Source organism: Leptonotus elevatus, chromosome 3 (genome assembly GCF_054856555.1).
Source record: "Leptonotus elevatus isolate MCC_2025b chromosome 3, RoL_Lele_1.0, whole genome shotgun sequence".
Lineage (NCBI taxonomy): Eukaryota > Metazoa > Chordata > Actinopteri > Syngnathiformes > Syngnathidae > Leptonotus > Leptonotus elevatus.
The window spans coordinates 20088775-20107669 of record NC_141241.1 but is presented as its reverse complement, the minus strand read 5'-3'; the positions used below and the strand labels follow the sequence as shown (position 1 = coordinate 20107669).

The 18895-nt window shown below is 40.6% G+C and overlaps 1 protein-coding gene across 4 annotated transcripts in view; it reads left to right on the top strand.

Annotated features, from left to right (window-relative positions):
• Positions 1-445: 445 nt before the first annotated feature.
• The window catches only part of fn1b (fibronectin 1b), a 31701-nt gene continuing 13251 nt past the window's right edge, over positions 446-18895 (top strand). For 2 of the 4 annotated variants that reach the window (XM_086070652.1, XM_086070651.1), the window contains exons 1-25: positions 446-728; positions 1460-1585; positions 1721-1858; positions 2156-2287; positions 2720-2857; positions 3210-3356; positions 3440-3622; positions 4783-4965; positions 5081-5257; positions 5784-5939; positions 6035-6163; positions 7362-7505; positions 7882-8003; positions 8168-8336; positions 9860-10036; positions 10119-10247; positions 11059-11148; positions 11813-12007; positions 12510-12788; positions 12893-13156; positions 13429-13523; positions 14516-14684; positions 15719-15805; positions 15952-16143; positions 17867-18145. In XM_086070652.1, coding sequence (XP_085926778.1) covers positions 587-728; positions 1460-1585; positions 1721-1858; positions 2156-2287; positions 2720-2857; positions 3210-3356; positions 3440-3622; positions 4783-4965; positions 5081-5257; positions 5784-5939; positions 6035-6163; positions 7362-7505; positions 7882-8003; positions 8168-8336; positions 9860-10036; positions 10119-10247; positions 11059-11148; positions 11813-12007; positions 12510-12788; positions 12893-13156; positions 13429-13523; positions 14516-14684; positions 15719-15805; positions 15952-16143; positions 17867-18145 — 4042 coding nt within the window. In that variant the 5' untranslated portion in view covers positions 446-586. The remainder of the gene's footprint in view (positions 729-1459; positions 1586-1720; positions 1859-2155; positions 2288-2719; positions 2858-3209; positions 3357-3439; positions 3623-4782; positions 4966-5080; positions 5258-5783; positions 5940-6034; positions 6164-7361; positions 7506-7881; positions 8004-8167; positions 8337-9859; positions 10037-10118; positions 10248-11058; positions 11149-11812; positions 12008-12509; positions 12789-12892; positions 13157-13428; positions 13524-14515; positions 14685-15718; positions 15806-15951; positions 16144-17866; positions 18146-18895) is intronic. The other 2 variants (XM_086070654.1, XM_086070653.1) reach the window with 1 other exon arrangement.

Genomic DNA, 18895 nt, shown 5'->3' with positions numbered 1-18895 from the left:
TTTTTGTTCACAAGATTTACAAAGCTATGGAAATAACTCATTGTTTTGATAGCATGTCCAGTGATTTTTACTTTCTTCCCATTATTATCACAAGTATGCAAGTACATTTGTGAATATTTTTCCTATTGTGCCAAGTTATATACAATGACTATTGTATATAATTGACAGTAAAAATAAACAAATACAATTAAAACAATTAAAAAAAAGACAACATCATTTTTACTATTGGAGTCTGTACTTTAAAAATACTTCAAAAAATATATATATACAGGAGTTGAATAAGTACTCTTAACTTTTTTTTTGTTTTTTTGCTTGTACGTTGGCCACAGCTGGTATTCTTTGTTTTCCTGAGAGGGGAGTGTCTTGAACCCCCCCCCCCCCCCCCCCCCTCCTGTTGGCCAGCATGCAGGCTGCATCCCAGTAGTGCAGCCAGCCCTTATAAGCTCTGCGCTTCAGTCTCCTCAGCCTTGCGCACCGGCTGCACGGCAGTGGGTGAAAACTGGTACAATCTGAGTTTCGTTCTTTCTTTAGGGAGGGGAATTGCACTTCTTTTCACTTTCGGTCGTCTTTCTTTTTTGTGCGCAAAATGTCTGTTGTCCCACTCACGAGGGTTCTGGTGGCGGTGTGCGTGTGCAGCGTTGTGGTCAACGGCGTGCCAAAGAATAAAAGACAGAGTGGCCAGTATCAGATGTATCCCGATTTCCACGACACAGAGGCTGTCAGTGCAGGTTTGTGCATGCATTTATTTACTATAACTTTATTCCAGCAACTTTTTTGCCCTGACCTTTCGTTGTGGGTTTATTATTTTTATATTGACGTTAATTAGTCACTGTTTTGATGATGTTTTACTTCCATATGCACTGTATTTATTTATATATCCTGTCTTTACAATTATAATAATGCTACATTCAATTGGCAGTGTCATTTGGGGAAAACTATTAGTTTGATACCGAATATTTATTATTGTCCAATTATTATGCAAAGGTTGTCTTCCTATTGGAATAAATACTCAAACAAGCCATTAGAGTCTTGCTATCCTATATGTTACTAGTGAGGCAAAACTACTAAAGTGCATTTGGTGCTACTAGTAGACTCCTGGAGGCTATTAGTATGAGGAACATGCTTACTAGTTGGGCCTAATGTTGTTAGTAATTCTGCACAGTAGTTCAATAGTCAAATTTAATTGCATACTCGTAAGCCAAAAGTGGCACTAGTACTGAAAAAAAAAAGACAGTCGTTCTGAGTGTGCTTTAATTGCCTCACGAGTTCAGGGGGGGGGGGGGGGGGGGTACTAGTAAATGGACTTTAAGTTGAACGTCTTTCTATTTTTGTCTTGTTGCAAACTAAAATCACAAAACAAGCATGTTTAAATGAATCCCTTTCTGATGGTGTGATACGCATTGAACATTGTTTTCTTGATTGTTCACCTAATGATGTGTTTTTATGATCTCTACTCCAGTTGGCTGTGAGGAAAACGGTCGCTCATTCAGAGAGAACGAGCAGTGGGAGAAACCTTACCGGGGCAGCATACTGTTATGCACCTGCAATGGAGCACAAGGCATCAAATGTAAAACTAAGCCTGACGGTCAGTGAGAGTTTATTTATTTATTTTTATTACTCTCATTATAATGGTATTTGACTTAAGCACGCAAACAGTTTATTCCAGCACCTCTGAGTATTGTATTGTTATTATGTTGTGCTTCCTTTGTACTTTTATTAGTGGAGGAGTCTTGTTATGATAAGTACAATGACCAGACATACCGAGTTGGTGAAACTTACGAGAGACCAAAGGAGGGAATGATGTGGGACTGCACTTGCATTGGATCTGGTCGGGGGAAGATCAGCTGCACCATCGCAAGTGAGTTACCTAAAATATGCTGGAGACTTTTATTTCATCAATACTTGCGCTGACATATTTCATCACGCAAACGTTTGTTAGCTTAACGCTAACATAAAGGGAATGGCCATGGACAAGCTAATGGAGACTGCTAGTACGAACATATGATGCGACGAGCATTATAGATGTTCTGGTAATCGTAAACCTTCAAACATTTGCTCCTTTTGCGGAGCATCAACATAAAAGCAGAATGACAGCAATCATCCCTGGCAGATTATTATCTCTACTATCTGAAAGAACCTATCATGTCATTTATAGATCGTTGCCATGAAGGCGGAAGGTCTTACAAAATTGGGGACACCTGGCAGAGGCCTCACGATACTGCCGACTACATGCTGGAGTGTGTGTGTCTCGGAAATGGCAAAGGAGAGTGGACCTGCAAGCCTGTGGGTGGGTAACCTTTACTACAGTAAATAAACATGTTTTCACTGGTTGGACAGGTCAGCTTGCAAAGTGAATGAAGCCACATTCACCAACTCAAAGACCAACTTGTGTTTAATATCGCTGTAAATATTTAACGAACCAGTCAAACAAAGCATGTGTAACGCAGCACGTCTCCTCTTTGCTCATCTCACTATTATCCACATGCGCTTGCTGGAAAACTTGATGGTTTGGATTTTATGGCCAAGTCTCCCAAGCCTAAAATATGGATTTGACGAAATAAAGACATTTAAACATTGATCCGCTAGTCCTGATATCGATCTTGTGGCCCATGAACTGTGCTCTCTGAGCATACTAGTACATGGACCACAAGCTAGAAAACAAAGATTTAAAAAAAAAATGCTGAAACAGCTTTTCATGCCTGCTCGCTTTTCTACCCAGCTGAGCGTTGCTACGACAACAATGCTGCCTCGTCATATGTGGTTGGGGAAACGTGGGAGAAACCCTACCAAGGCTGGATGATGCTGGATTGTACTTGCCTGGGCGAAGGAAATGGACGTATCACATGCAGCTCAAGGAGTAAGTAGAAACACACACACACACACAAGTTTGTTTTACTATCTTTGTGGGGTCATCTCATTGATATAATGATTTCCTACCCCTATTCCTTACCCTAACCTCAACCATAACCAAATTCAAACCTAAACTCTAAAACCAAGTCTTGACCCTCAAAAAGAGGTCTAAACATGTGGGGCCCAGCAAAATGGCCCCACTTGGACGGGTGGACCCCACAACTCTGTGAAATCCCGATATATTGGCCCTACCATGTAACAAAATAAGACCACATACACACACACACACACACACACACGTACGCTTTGGTCATGTATGTTTTTGTAGCTGGTTCTGACTACTCTGGCTCTCCGTCCAGACCGTTGCAATGACCAGGACACCAAAACGTCCTACCGCATTGGAGACCCGTGGTCAAAGAATGACGCCAATGGGCACACGCTGCAGTGCTTGTGTTTGGGAAACGGTCGTGGAGAATGGAAGTGTGAGCGTCACAACGCAGGCCAAGGTGAGAAAGGAAACCCAACGGCTTTCGCTTAGGCACCCGTGTTACCAGCTTCTCACACTTTCAATTACGTTGGTCTTCAACAGGCACAAGTACAGTGGTGGTGAGCCCCCTCCATCCTCAGCTGCAACCAGATACTCCCATTGAAGGAACCTGTCGCACCGACTCTGGAGCCTCCTACCACGACGGACAGCGTTGGATCAGAAACCAGGGCAGCACGCAGATGCTCTGCACATGTCTGGGCAATGGGGTCAGCTGTCAGGAGTGGGGTGAGTGGAATAGACAAGATTCTCTCCTTTATTTGGGGTTTGACGAGCCATTTTAAGGCAAATCTCCAGTTGGTTGTGCTTTGTTATTCCATTCAGCCATTGGTAGAGTTTGCTCGCTCTCAATAATATGTTCCATGAAGCCTCATTAGTCTAAATACGGTATTCTGATGAATATTACATTTGTGGAATATGAGTTTTAATAGTGCTGTCAAAGTTAAAACGTTAACTGATTAATTAATCACAAAAAATGATCGCATTATTTATGAATTAACTCAGATTAATCACACTATTAATTTTGACCATAGATTAGGAGGTTAAGGTAGCACAGGTTGTGTTTGAGCAATAAACATAATTACATGCATTAAAGTAAAGCATTTAATAAATGTTTGCGTATCACATTTAGAATACAGTATTTGTTCATGTCAAAATATTGGGGTATATTTTTTCCATTTCAAATTATGCAAGTAATTAACAGATTAGAAAAAGAGAAAGATGAGTGTGTGCAGTGGATCAAAAAATGTAGAAATAGATTAAATGTAGAAAGAATTAACACATAACCGGTGCTTTGCAAATTTGGTGGGAAAAAATGTTGATTAAAAAAAAGCCTTTTTTATTAAGCGATTAATCGTGATTAATCAAAATTCAAAGATGTGATTAATCTGATGAAAAAACGTAATCGTTTAACAGCTCTAATTATCAAGCAAAATCCAGACGTGTTTATCCATCTCATGGGGCGGCCATTTTGCCACTTACTGTCGACTTAAGATGACATCACAGTTGCTCAGGGCTCAGGCAACAGCCAATCACAGCTCACCTGTTTTCTGAAGCTGAGCTGTGATTGGTTGTTATCTGAGACCTGAGCAACTGTGAGTCAGTTTCCCTCGACAGCAAGTGGCAAAATGGCCGCCTTCTAACACTGATGAAAACTCCTGGATTTCGCTGCTTAACTCATATTCCACTAACACTATACTAACCAGAATACCGTATTTAGACTAGTGGGGCTGCATAGAACATATCATTGTCAAGAATTATTATTATTTGGGTTGACTTAAGTAAAAGTAAAAATATAGAAGATGTTTTTCACATGGAGGAAATTTATAGCTTCATGGAGGTTTTAAAATCCTCAATTAAAAGCAAATTGGCGTTCTTGATATGTCCAGAGGCCCGGAACCAGGTGTATAGTGGCAATTCCAACGGCCAGCCCTGTGTATTCCCATTTGTTTCCATGGGGAAGACCTACTACACGTGCACCACGGATGGACGCACGGACGGCCAGCTGTGGTGTTCCACCACCTCAGACTATGAGCGCGACCAGCAGTACTCTTTCTGTACTGAGAAGAATGGTAAGAAGAATGGAAGATGCCATTCGCAATATGTTTTGACTTATTTTGAGCTGTTTTTATGATGTCGACTCTGTAGACAAAACACAAACATGTTTTTCCGCCTATTACCATGCAGCCATCGTGGCCACACGAGGAGGCAACTCCAACGGCGCCCTTTGCCACTTCCCCTACCTGTACAGCGGCCGCAACTACACCGACTGCACTTCTGATGGCCGTCGTGATAGCATGAAGTGGTGCGGAACCACATACAACTACGACACCGATCAACACTTCGGATTCTGCCCCATGGCTGGTGAGTGCGTGAGGTCCACTTTCGAGAACAATGAACGATCGGATTTAATACAAGTTTGCATGCAAGGAGACAGTTCAAATGTCTATTTTTTTTCTTAGGCAAGGACACTTATGATCAGGCAGATATCATGTAAATGATAGAACCAAAAAGTACAACTTGACATAAATAGTGTATTATTAATTTATTTAAAGAGTTGGGAATCACAAAATCTGGCAAAAATCCCAAACCATTATGGATGTTTCATTACATTCACACAGCTAAAATGCTTCAAAAGAAAAAAAGAGAAAGAAAGATGCCAAAGACAAACGGCCAGCATCGAGCCCACAGGGTTAATTCTTTGGTGTAGACAATCAAGGTGAGTGAAATCCAGTAATTGATGTGGAGCCATTTTATGTGTTATTGAGTAACTGGCATCCACTACACTGGACAGATTTGAACTCAAAACAAAAACAAATCAATACCCACAAGCATGAGTACGTACTGTGGAAACACGTAGCAAAGAGTGCTGTTTGTTATTTTCCCGTAGCCCACGAGGAGTTGTGCACAACAAATGATGGAGCCATGCACCGCGTTGGCGACAAATGGGACAAACGCCACGACGTCATGGGGCACATGATGGAGTGCACATGCCTCGGCAATGGTCGAGGGGAGTGGAATTGTCTCGCTTACTCACAGCTGCGAGGTGAGAGATGTCACACAAGATGTCATGAAACTCGCAAGCTACTGTACGTCATCTGTCAGCAAGGGTGTGTTACTCTCTCACCTTTGCGTGTTCAGATCAGTGTATTGTGGAGGGCTTGACCTATGATGTCAACCAGGAGTTCTCCAAGCGCCACGACGAGGGCTACATGATGAACTGTACCTGCTATGGACAGGGACGTGGACGCTGGAAGTGTGATGCTATTGGTAAGTTGGTGGAACAAAGTCGCATATGTGTTGGCCATAAGTTATTCTGTCTTAAAGTGCCTGTAAAATGAAAATAAATGCCTTCGTCTGGCATATTTTTTATGCCTACACATCCTAATATGTTTGAACCACGAAAATATATCCACTTAAAACCTCCAATGGCTGGGATATATCCCACTGGATTGATATTAGGCATTCCACGCCACAAAGAGAGATGCTAGCCACCAGCTAGCTCACAAGCTAACAAGCGTCCGGTGTGGCTAGAGGGCTCATCTGTGGTGTCACTGACTCATTTGGGAACTTGAATAAACAGATGCAGATCTTCTGTAAATTTTGGCACCCAGGGAAGATATATTTTGGGGGTGTAGGCATAGCTAGCTAGCTAGCTAGCTAATTGCATGCTGTAGCCTGTGGTGATAGAAATGGGCCTAATATTTAACTTACAATTTCGCCGAATAACAATTGATTTGAACAAAGTCGTTCAAGTTCTTACGTGGTGGGGGCCTAATCCAAAGTATATCACGGGGCACCATTTTAGTGACGTTCCCAAGAAATCACGATTACTGAAATGCAGTTTGCACGTTATGTACACAATTCAGGACTACATATTGACACTTCTATGTGAAAATACTTATGTCCTTTTTTTATATATATTTTTTTATGCTTTTGAGATGTCTGCATTCAGTTTCACCCCTAAAATAAATGTAAAAAATGACAAAAATGAACATAAGTGTTTTTCCACATAGGTAGTTCTCTCTCCATGTGTCTTTATGTTTTCAGTAATTATTTTCAAATATGTATGTTCTATTTCAAAAACAAATCTCTGAATTAACTTTACAGGGTCTTTAATGGCTTGGTTGATATGAACTTCTACCTGTTTTTTGTTGTTGTTGTTTTTTTAAACTAAATTAGTATTGAATCGCAGGAGAGGTGACAACCTTAAGATTTAGGTTAAACATAATAAATTGGACGAAAAGAAGAAAGTTTTCAGTAAAAGGGTAATATGCCATTTTTGTACAAATCTGTCCACACAAACTAATTTAACATACAGCCATTAATGTCCAAATTAAGCCCAATAAGCCATTTTCCTCCACGGTGTCATGTGATTATAGTGTTACAAGGTGTGAATGCTGAGCAGATGTATACTCTGTTTTTAGCTAGTTAAGCAACCACCCGTCATTTTCGTTTCATATAACAGACCAGTGTCAGGAGCCACAGACCAGGGCGTTCTATCAAATTGGAGAATCATGGGACAAAGTCATCCATGGCATCCAATATCGCTGTTATTGCTATGGCAACGGGATTGGAGAAATGAGATGTGAGCCCCAGCAGAATAACCAAGGTGAGAAACATTTGTGCATTACGGACATATCCTACTCCTCATCATCAATCTCACCCACTGCCTGAGTTAAACCAGAAAAAAAAGTTGTGCAATGTAGCTCTCATTTTTGCACTAGGCCAAAATGTCAGACCAAATGAAAGAGAGATACATGCCAAAAAATGTGGGCAGATAAATGGTGAGTGGTGAGCATCGTACTCAAGTGTTATGTCACACTGTGAGAAAGTTTGTGAGCTGGTGCTTCGGTTGTGCCAAAGTGCCACAGAAGCCATCTTTCACCCACGCCAACCCACAGCTACTGTAACACCGTCGTGCTAACGTAGAGGACGTCGCCGTCAGCTTCTTCTTTCTCTCATCGAGTCTCGCTGCAACTTTCCAGGTGGTCACAGGCCAGTCCAGGTCATCATCACGGAGGCGGGCAAACAGCCGGACTCGCACCCCATCCAGTGGAACCCCCCCTCATCTGTTCAGATCACGCAGTACATCCTCAAATGGAAGATTGTGAGTCAGGATTTTGTCTTTCTGTCCCTTACTGATTATTATGATTTGTCATTTTACTCTTCCATAGCCATCCTACTTCTTCCATTTGTCTTTTGTCAGCTTTGTTATCATTATTATTTTTTAAAAAGTGGTCGTCATTCATCTCACCTGTCTGTTCTATCTAGAAAAATTCCCGCAGCCCCTGGAAGGAGGTGGTCGTTCCCGGTCAACTCAACTCCTACACCATCTCCGGCCTGCGTCCAGGGGTCACCTATGAGGGTCAGCTGATCAGTATCTTGCGCTACGGACAACGTGAGGTCACACGGTTCGATTTCACCACCACGCATGGTTCTTGTGAGTAAACCTACAATTTTTTTCCAAATATTGTCTTGATATCAACTCATACCTGCACATTCGACTACAAATGTTATGTCAAAAGTGATGCCTTTGATAGTTCAAATAAGGTAGATTATACGAAGATGAGTTATGCAGTCCACATATCAATCAGCCAAAGGCAACCAAAATATTAGAATCTCTCAGAATGAGGCAGTGTACTGCATTTCTCCACAACTATAAACATCCTCGTGAGTAATCAACACCATGTTAAATAAATATCTTCATTATCTGTATTATTGTCTTTTTTTAAAGGGGAAGTCAACTCCCCCCAAATTTCTTGACAATAATATGTTCAATGCAGCCCCACTAGTTTAAATACAGTATTCTGGTTAATATTGCGTGGAATATGAGTTAAGCAGCAAAATCCTGCAGTTTTTGTCAATATCAGAAGAACTTGCTGTCGAGCGAAAATGACATCACAGTTGCTCAGGTCTCAGGTAGCAACTAATCACAGCTCAGCTTCAAAAAACAGGTGAGCTGAGCATTTCGTAAGGACATAAAAACTAACAAAAACAACAACAGGTCAATAACGTGCACAAACTCTAATACTTTTGGGCTACATTTTATACTAGCTCGACTGTTGCTCAACGTAATGGTCACGAAAATAAATGACAACCAATCACAGCTCAGCTTCAGAAAACAGGTGATTGTGATTGGTTGGTGCCTGAGACCTGAGCAACTGTGATGTCATCTTCAGTCAAAGATGGCTAAAAACGGCTGCATAACTCATATTCCACAAATGTAATATTAATCAGAAAGTCATGTTTAGACTAGTGAGGTCACATATAACATATTATTGTCAAGAAAAGTTTAACCGTTTTAGTACTATTATCATAGCAGTCCGCCTGTTTTTATTTTTTTTAGGGGGGGTTCTCTCGACGTAAAGCTCCGCTCCTCCGCTTTTAGTCCTCTCATTTCAACGCACTAGTAAAATGACATAAGGTGTGAGCCACTAGAGGAATGACTATGTTTTACAATTTTTTTTCCACTTCTAGTGCCCTTTTGGTTAACAATTAAACCTGACTAGTAAACTTCTGTGCTGTACTAGTAACACTAGGCATGTGTCACAGACTAGTAGCCTATAAGACCCCACTCGTTGCACACCAATGCACAGTTTTGCCTACTGGTAACATGTTGTCCTATTTGATTTCAGAAATAACAAACTAGTGGAGAGAAGTAATGGAAACGTAGTAGTAGTGAAAAATTAGGAAGACAGTCATCCTACTAGTGCACTGAATTATGTCACTCAGTGAGGAAAAAGTGTACTAATGGACTGAAGTATATTGCATAAATCCCCCTACAAACGTCTCTATGGACACCTTGAACAATCTTATGGGTAATTATTTATATAATAGTAGAATGACTAGTATGGACTAGTTAAACAAAAATTACCATTTATTTTACTACCACCTTCCGCTACTGTATGACATGTCTGCACATGAGTAGTTAGGTAACAAAATGACATCCCTCCACCTTTGAAGTGGAAACCTCCGAGGGAGAGACGAACAAGCCTCCGCCGCTGGTTGACACCTCGGAATCCGTGACGGAAATCACCTCAAACAGCTTCGTCGTGTCCTGGACTTCGGCCTCAGCCACCATCTCCGGCTTCAGGGTGGAGTATGAGCTCAGTGAGGAGGGTGCACAGCGACAAGTCTTGGGTAAATACATAGAACGGCGCTGTGTAAATGTAGACCCAAGTGCAGATGTGTTCATCCCGTCACTTGATGTGATCTGTTTCAGACATACCTCGAACATCCTCTTCTGTCACCATCGGTAACCTTCTGCCAGGGCGCAGGTACAACGTTAACGTCTATGAGCTTCCAGATGATGGCGATGCCACGCTCATCCTGTCAACATCGCAGACAACAGGTAAAAACGAGAGTGGCTTTTTTCATGTCTAGCAGGACAGAAAGGTCATCTTTTTTAACGAGACATTAGTTGATATGATTGGCCCATAGGAAATCATGAAAACAGAAATAAATCATATCCCTGTCTTGAATAGTGAAAATCCCTTCTAAAACAAAGTTCTCACATTTTTCATTATTCCACATTTTTCTGACAATATTACCAAATTAATACAGACATTTTGCCTCCTCATTCCCCATTTCTTGACCGATTCAAAGCATTCCAGCTTGAAACTGTTACGCTTATTTAGGGCATGAAAAGGCACATCAAAAACATTCTCCAAATCCCCCAATTTTCAGAATTAAATTCACAAATGAAGAGATTTGACATATTTACCTCCCCCTTGCACATTTCTTGACCGATCGCAACCATTCCAACTTCAAAATATTCAGCTCATTCAAGACATCAACAGAATTATTTACAACCCAGAATTTCCCTATTTTCACCCAAACAAATCTGTAATTAAATGACATTTACATACATATTTACTGTACCTCATCATCCCATGTTTCTCGACCCATTCAAACTACTCCAACTTCAAGTTTCACATTGTTGCACATCACTACTGTAAGTTAATTATAATTAGCTACTGTAAAAACAACAAAAACAAAACCCTGTATACCTTAAGTTTCATAAAACATAACACTTGGGTCTCTTTTTTCTTTCTTTCACTCTCTCACTGCTTTTTCTCTCTCCTTGCTAAGTTTTGTCCTTCTTTTGGAAAAAAAAAGTTCTAAATAAAATTGATAAATAATGTCCGCTTTCTTTTTCCCAGCTCCTGACACTCCTGCTCAGCATGCTATCGATGATGTGGGAGAGACGTCGATCCGCATCAGATGGTCCAGGCCGCAAGCTCCTATTACTGGTAATAATTAATTTCTCATTTTATGTGTGGTAAGTAGTAGAAGATATCCAATACATTTCCAGAAAGTTTATGGTAATTTTTATGGGAAGTTAAGATGGGGAGTTGCTCCCAAAAACGTATAAATATGTTTATTTGAAATGTCTTAAGTTTCCCAAAGACGTATTTATACGTTTCATTATGTTTTGTTTTGTTTTTATGCTAGAGCATACATAAGGCTTTGATGCTGCCTCTCAACTGCACAGAACGGTTGAAGAAATGGTAGTTATTTAAAAAAGAAACGGCCAGCAGGTGGCAGCAGAGTATAAGAGATCAACCAGGGCCATATTGCAAAAAGCTCTTTTCTCCACTGTTTTAAACTGATTTGTGAATAATGATGAAACTTAGCTGAAATCGAATGCTAATTGCTGCAAAACAGAAACAGATGATCTTAATTTTAGTATGTTCCATTCCTTGCAAAATCAGTCAAAATACAGTACAACAGCGAGGAGTGAAGGGGATGGCTTCAGTGAAAATGGATGGGAGTGAATGAGTTAAGAGTCAACCTTCAATTTATTAAATTCATGTTTTAGTCCCATTAAATTCTGTTACTCCCCTGTGGAATTTTGCAACCCGGGTGTTAGGATATCAAAAAGTCATACATGCGTCTGCATCTGCGTGCAACCAGGTTACCGTGTGGTTTACACGCCTTCCGTGGAGGGCAGCAGCACAGAGCTGAACCTGCCCGACTCGGAGACCTCAGTGACCCTGGTTGACCTTCTCCCGGGTGTGCTGTACAACATCAGCATCTTTGCCGTGGAGGAGAACCAGGAGAGTGAGCCAGTTTTTGTCCAGGTCCATACGGCTGGATCTTCTCAACCAGGTATGTTTAACGAACCAAGATGTAAGCTGTCGTGATGTTTTTTTTAATGATTTTAGCACATCGCGGCCCTTGGATGACCTCTGTGTGATTCATGGTGGTTTTCGGAACTTGCGTAGATTAGGAGAAAAGAATGTGCACACAACCAACAGGCACAAAGAAACGCTCTCTATCAGTCCTTATCACATCTGCAGCTGGATTATTGACTTGTCAGGCTAGAAAATGTTTATTTAGACTTTCAAAAGTAAAACCAGATGTGGGGAATAGTTTAGTTTAAGAACATTTCTCTTCTGTCGTCTGTTTAACTGTAACATTTTATCTTGTGGATTTCTCAAAGTTCTGCCACAGTCGTATAGGTTTACATAAAATCACATAAACACTTATTCAATACTCTACTGGTATTAGAAAGAGATTACTGGTAAATGGACTATGAACTATTTTTTTTAAAGATATCACATGCTGAAAATACTCATACTTACGCATTGTCTTTGATTTTGTGGCACAGAGGAAGTGGCAGCCCCCACCGACCTGCAGTTTTATGAGGTCACAGATGTGAAAATCACCATCACGTGGAATGGGCCACCCAGCGAGGTGACCGGTTACAGGGTCACCTTTTCTCCCGTCGGGCCTGATGGCACCGAGATCAGACCCCTCCAGTTGCCGGTCTCGCCCAACGCCTATGCTGACATCACCCACCTTCAGCCAGGCACCCTTTACCGCTTCTACGTCTACGCCATTAACGGGGGTGTGGAGAGCGAGCCACTGACGGGCGAGATGTTTACCAGTATGTGTTGTTCTGTTTAGGGTTGGAAAATTTGGAGATTTTCAAAGTTGGACATATTCAAAGGGAATTTACGGGAATACGTCCTACTTTCTGTTCCCTTCCAGAACCTGATGCTCCCACCAACGTGCAGTTTACTGACATTGGCCCAGACAGCGCTCTGGTCATTTGGGAAGCTCCCCGCGCTGTGGTGTCTGGCTACCGTCTCTTTGTGAGCATCCAGGGCTCCAGTCCTATTGAGAAGAGAATCCCCGGCGGGGTCACCCAATACGCTCTGAGGAATTTGCGTCCCGAAACTGATTATACTGCTACTCTGCACTCTGAGCTGGACAGTGTGCTTAGTGAGCCCATTACCACGTCTTTCACCACAGGTGAGTGTAAGAAATAAAACATGGTGATAATTGCACAAGTGTTGTTCTCAAGACAAGACCCAGACCTTCAAAATGAGGTCTTGAAATCAATAGCAATCCATTTTTCATAGCACTTACCTTCTTCGGGGTCATGCACACCTGATTTAGGGCTGATCACTGTCAGAAGTCAGCTATGTGAACAATTTCACCATCTATCTCACCCCCTCATCCACTTAGAGTCGAATAACTCTTGCTTTGTAATCGTTATATCATTCTATCGTTCAATTTTCCAGCTCCCCAGATGGGCAACGCACCTGCTTTCAACACAGAGGTAACTGATACCTCCATCATCATCACCTGGATTCCTGCCCGCCGGTTTAGCTACAAGGTAGAAAAAAAAAACAGAACAAACTCGCCACATGAAAATAAATCACTTTTTAATGTGCATGTTAGAATGTTACATGTTACCCATTTTTGTACATCCACTGTGGGTTTAAAAAATTAAGGATGTCTTTTTGTTTTGGTTTTATTATGATTTTTGCACTCTAAAAACAGTTAGGTAAGTTATATCCCAAATTGGGTCAAAAAAGGATCAACTCAACTTTTTGGGTTATTCAATTAACCCAAAATGTTTTGGGACAAATGAATAACCCACAAAATAACCCAAAAATTGTGTTGCTTTGTGGATTATTAATTAAATTGGACCCAACTTTTTGGGTTGAATAATTAAAAAAGATGGGTTGGTTCATTTTTCACCCAATTCAATTGGGTCATTCAATTGACCTGAAAAGTTAAGTCTAATAAATAACCTACAAAAAAACAACAAATTGGGTTGCTTTGTGGATTATTATTTAATTTGACCCAACGCTTTGGATTAAATAATTCAAAAGGTTGGGTTAGTTAATTTTTTTACCAAATTCAGTTTGGATATTGAATTAACCCCAAAAAATTGGGTCAAATCAATATACCATAAAACAAGCAAAAAAAATTTTGCTTTGTGGATTAAAAAAAAAGAAAAGATTTTACTAATTGTATTAATTACATTTGTTTAATAACAAAAAAAATTGTGTCGGCTCATTTTTGACCCAATTTGGGTTATATTTGACCCAACCGTTTTTAGAGTGCATGCTATTCAGCTCCTTATTGGAGAGCAGCACATTGTGTGAAAGGTACAAAAACAATTGAACAGTAGACATGAAAAAGTTTAGAGAAGGTCAAATTAAGTTCATCCTGAAATTTCACGCAAAAGCCCAATGTACCTAACTTTTCGTGAGTAGCGTCGATTCAATCTTCATGACAGGTTCAGCATTATGATGTAACGTCTTTGCGGTCTACAGCAATGTGTGCTTTTCTCATTTAGTGATCTGATCTTCTTTCCAGCTGTCTGTGCTCCCCAGCCAGCAAGGAGAGTCTCCAAGACACAAGACCTCTGACACTGGACGCCTTTATGTAACCGGTTTGATTCCCGGAACTCAGTACACATACAATGTTCAGCCCATCTTCAATGGACGCCCCCGTGGAAACCCCATCACCCGCAATGTTGTCACTTGTGAGTAATTGTGAAACACGTAGTGCCTGATGTACGTTAAGTTGACTAACCGGTAAACACCCAGAAATGCATCGGCCAAGCATGCAGAGTAGGCACACACAAGAACAAATTTTACTGAAAAATCTGCGACCCGTCAGAATTTGTGACCTTAAGGTTTGACAACAAAAGAGAGGGAAAGTACTAGTATTTAGAATAATTTAACTGACAGGAGCAGAAAAGATCTATCTCTCCCTGTCGCCTCACATTTTTCCAACACCTCTCATCCTTTTCTAAAATGAAATGCAACGGGATGGAGAATGGATCTTCTCTACTTCTGTAAAAGCATTTGAAATGCCAGAAACAAAAATTATCGAGACATATCATTATACAATTTTGAAACTTCTGAATGATCTACAGGCTGACTCGGAGCAAATCACAAGAAGGAGTCATGCCATATTGCCTTTGACCAATCCGGTATTTCGTAGCATCTGGGTTATATCAGTGTATTGTGGCAATTAGTGCTTTCCTCTCCCAGAGCAGTTTTGTTTGGTGTGTTGTCCCAGGTTTTAAACGCAGTTTTACTCTGGCAAATACCGGTGCATCCAATTCCCATGCCACTGAGATGAGTTCAATCAAACAAAACATGGCTTTCATGCAGTTGGTGGTCTTCTCAAAATTATAGACCTCATAGACTGCACTTTAGTGCTACTTGTTCACTACTCAATTTTTATACTCCAGAAAACGTTGCAAAATGTTTATTTGCCTCTTCCACTGACACTTCCAATGCCATCAATTCAAACTTTATTTTTCATCCAAATTTCCCCCATCATTACAGCTACCTTTAGCTAAAAAAAATTAAGCAGTCGCTTCATTTACACACTTACCAAATGCGCCACAATCTTAATAGACCTCGCCCACCAATGGTGCTGGCAGTCCGTTTACATGAACACACAATTCTCCACACCTGAGTAAATCAGACCCAACAGCAGGGACTGCGCAATGATTGTTTTGCACAAGCTCAATGTCCCAATGCTGGTGCCGTGTTCTTCTTCCAGCCTTGTCTCCTCCCACTGACCTGATAGTCCAGTCCAACTCTGACACAGGAGATCTCACCGTCCACTGGACAGCCTCCAAAACACCAGGTAAATATTGACCGGGCTGCCCGGAGCCCACCGAGTCTAGACATTGACCTCCGAAAACACCTCTTCCTGGTACATCTTTTCACCTTCTCGCAGTGACTCATAAATGAGCAAAATCTGACGTCTTTTTCCACCCCCTCACTCTGCAGACATCACAGGCTACAGAGTGTCCAGCACGCCGACCAGTGGGCAGAAGGGAAACAGCATCGAGGAGTCTGTGAGGGCTGATCAAACCTCATGCATGCTGGAGAACCTGAATCTCGGGGTGGAGTACAACATCAGCGTGTTCACTGTCAAGGACCATTTGGAAAGTGTGCCCATCTCCACTATTATCACCCCAGGTAAGTGCAACAGGGAAATGCCTTAACACATGTTGAATGAAGACTACACTATTGAGTAAAGAGTGCAAAGTGTGTTTCTGGTGTGAGAGAAACAGCTGGGTGAATGTATGTTGTCTTTGTTTAGAGTTTTATTTGGATCATGTCTTGATAAAGCCTGCCACACACTGTCACTATCAGCTATCTGCTGAGCAAAAAGTTATTCTTCAGCAGCTCGCTGTGTGCGTGTCATTTTTAGTCAGTTTTCTGCCTCACAAGGCCTTGAATATGTTTGATATTTTTCAAGAAGAAACGGACTTTTATGCTATCAAAAATAAAAAACGAAATTGCTAAGTTGGTTAATGATAACTGATTAAATGCCTGTGCTTTACCTGCATGTGTTTTTTTCAGATTAGACGGCAAATTTATGAGTGGCAGAAAGTTTTGGTTTTTACGCTAGTTAAATCGTTCTTGTTTCAGACAACATCAAACAATGCTCCTAAATTAATGAATCTGTTGCCATTGTTGTTAATACTCCCTGTTTGCATTCCTCCATGTTGCTGCTGTCTGGTTTTTTTCTGCCTTGTAAGCTCCTCAAGGACTCATAGCTCTCTCTATTTACGTCATCTGTGGAGATTTGTAGCGACGAGGTGTAGGTAAAATTGGAAATGATGGAACGTATGGATATTTTTCATTCCTGTAAACGTTTTTGAAATAGCAGAAACAAACATCGCAATATATCGTCTATTCAGCAACATAATCTTTAAACTGGAAACTTGGAGCCAATCACAAGAAGGAGTCATGTCAAATTTTGGAAAGTGAGAAGTAGGAAGTACATATCGGTTTTAAAATGTAGGGACTAAAAATAAAAAGTGATCAAAAAAATAAAGTCAAGTATAAATGAATAGTATAGTAAAGCATTTGTACTTCAGTATGGGCCAAACATGGTATAATTTCCTTTAATGTTATTGTGACATATTTTACTCACTGTTATTCAGAAGATAGTTAAAACCTTCTTTGGGGCAGAGTGGCTTGCTGGTAGAGTGGTTGTTTCCCAACCCAGAGGTTGTGGGTTCGATCCCATGCCATTGTAACCACATCGAAGTGTCCTTGCGCAGGATACTGAACCCCTATTTGCTCCTGATGCTGTGTCATCAGTAGGTGATTGAGTATTCAAATGTAAAGTGGGCCTTTCAAGATGGAAAAGCACTAAATAAATGAAGTACCATTTACCATTCTTATTGGTACCTGACTGATTGGTACGTATACAGTATCATGAAAATAAACCCCAGGAATACATTGAGGTTATACATGACCATAAATTCTGCATAAAACACTGCAAAGTACTCCTCTCAACACGATACTAATTAGCAAACTCACGTTTTAAATTCCCGAAATCTGCTGCCAATGAATCATTAAAAAGCAATTCTCTTATTTATTATTGTGTATGATGTTTTCACTATTGTTTATATGAATCTTAACAAATGTTATGTGTTGTTTAATCCAGCCTTTTCTACTATAACCTGCTGGGGTCTTTGGCTAACATTTGCATGAAGATCTTGTGTGTAATAATTATATAAGTGGAGCATGGCCTCAACTGTTGATTTTTCCCGTCAAATTTGAATGTTGAATGTAATGTTATCTATCCTGGCACTGTATGTTTAATTCAGTGAATTAATCCATGTAATCATTGTCTTTGTGTCTTTCTAATGTTGCTTGCGCTTTGCACCTGGCCTAACCCTTCCAGACATACCTCCACCGAGACATATTCACTTTGTCGACATTACTGACACCACCATTGGCCTGCGCTGGATCCCTATGAACTATTCCACCCTAACGGGTTACCGGATAACGGTAGCGACGGCGGGCGAGAGCTTATCCATTTTTCAAGATATGGTGGACGCATCAGCTGGTTATTACACGCTTCGTGGTTTGGAGCCTGGCGTGGACTATGACATCAGTATCGTCACGGTTACGGAAGAGGGGGAAAGCGAGCCAACCACACACACAAAGCAAACTCAAGCGGGTGATTTTAACATTTCACTATATGTCTGAGGAGAACCCGAGTTTTGGAGGCACAATTGATGAAAATGTTACAATTTGAACATGATAGCGTCCATATTTTGTACATGGGTTATTCCAGAATTGGAGGACAATTTTGGCACCAACATTTTTAAAACTGACAATTTATTTTATATAATTTTTGTTACGTTAAAAACAAAGGATAATATTGTTGATTCGTCAAGCTCAACCATCAAAAGACGATAATATGAGATACATTATTTATCATCTCATATATTTTGTTGTTTGGTGCGACCCTGGTATAGTTACTAAGGCACCTAAAAAAGCATCTTAAAATATTGCTCAATAATTTAACAATTATTATTTCATTTGAATGCTAATTTAATTTTCACATTAAACTACAGTAACAGGGTTGACAAGTAACATGGTTGCAAATCAACGCTAACACTAATGCTAGTTTTTGCTCAAGCGTAGGCTACATGCTAGCTGTGTTAGGTTTGATGCTAACAAAAGGAAAAACAAATATGAATCTGTATTTTCTTATAATATGAGTCACAGGGTCTCCATTATGGCTTAAAACTAAAAAATAAATATGGAAACTAAACGAGAGAACTGACCTTAAGCAGACCCATGATCAGAGCAATTAGCTTGATGTCATTTATGCTAAGCCATGCCACTCACTTTTGATGGCTGAAAAGGTTTTAGTATCGAGCATAATGACTGCCAAATGTATTTAAAATAGGTCTGTAATAAA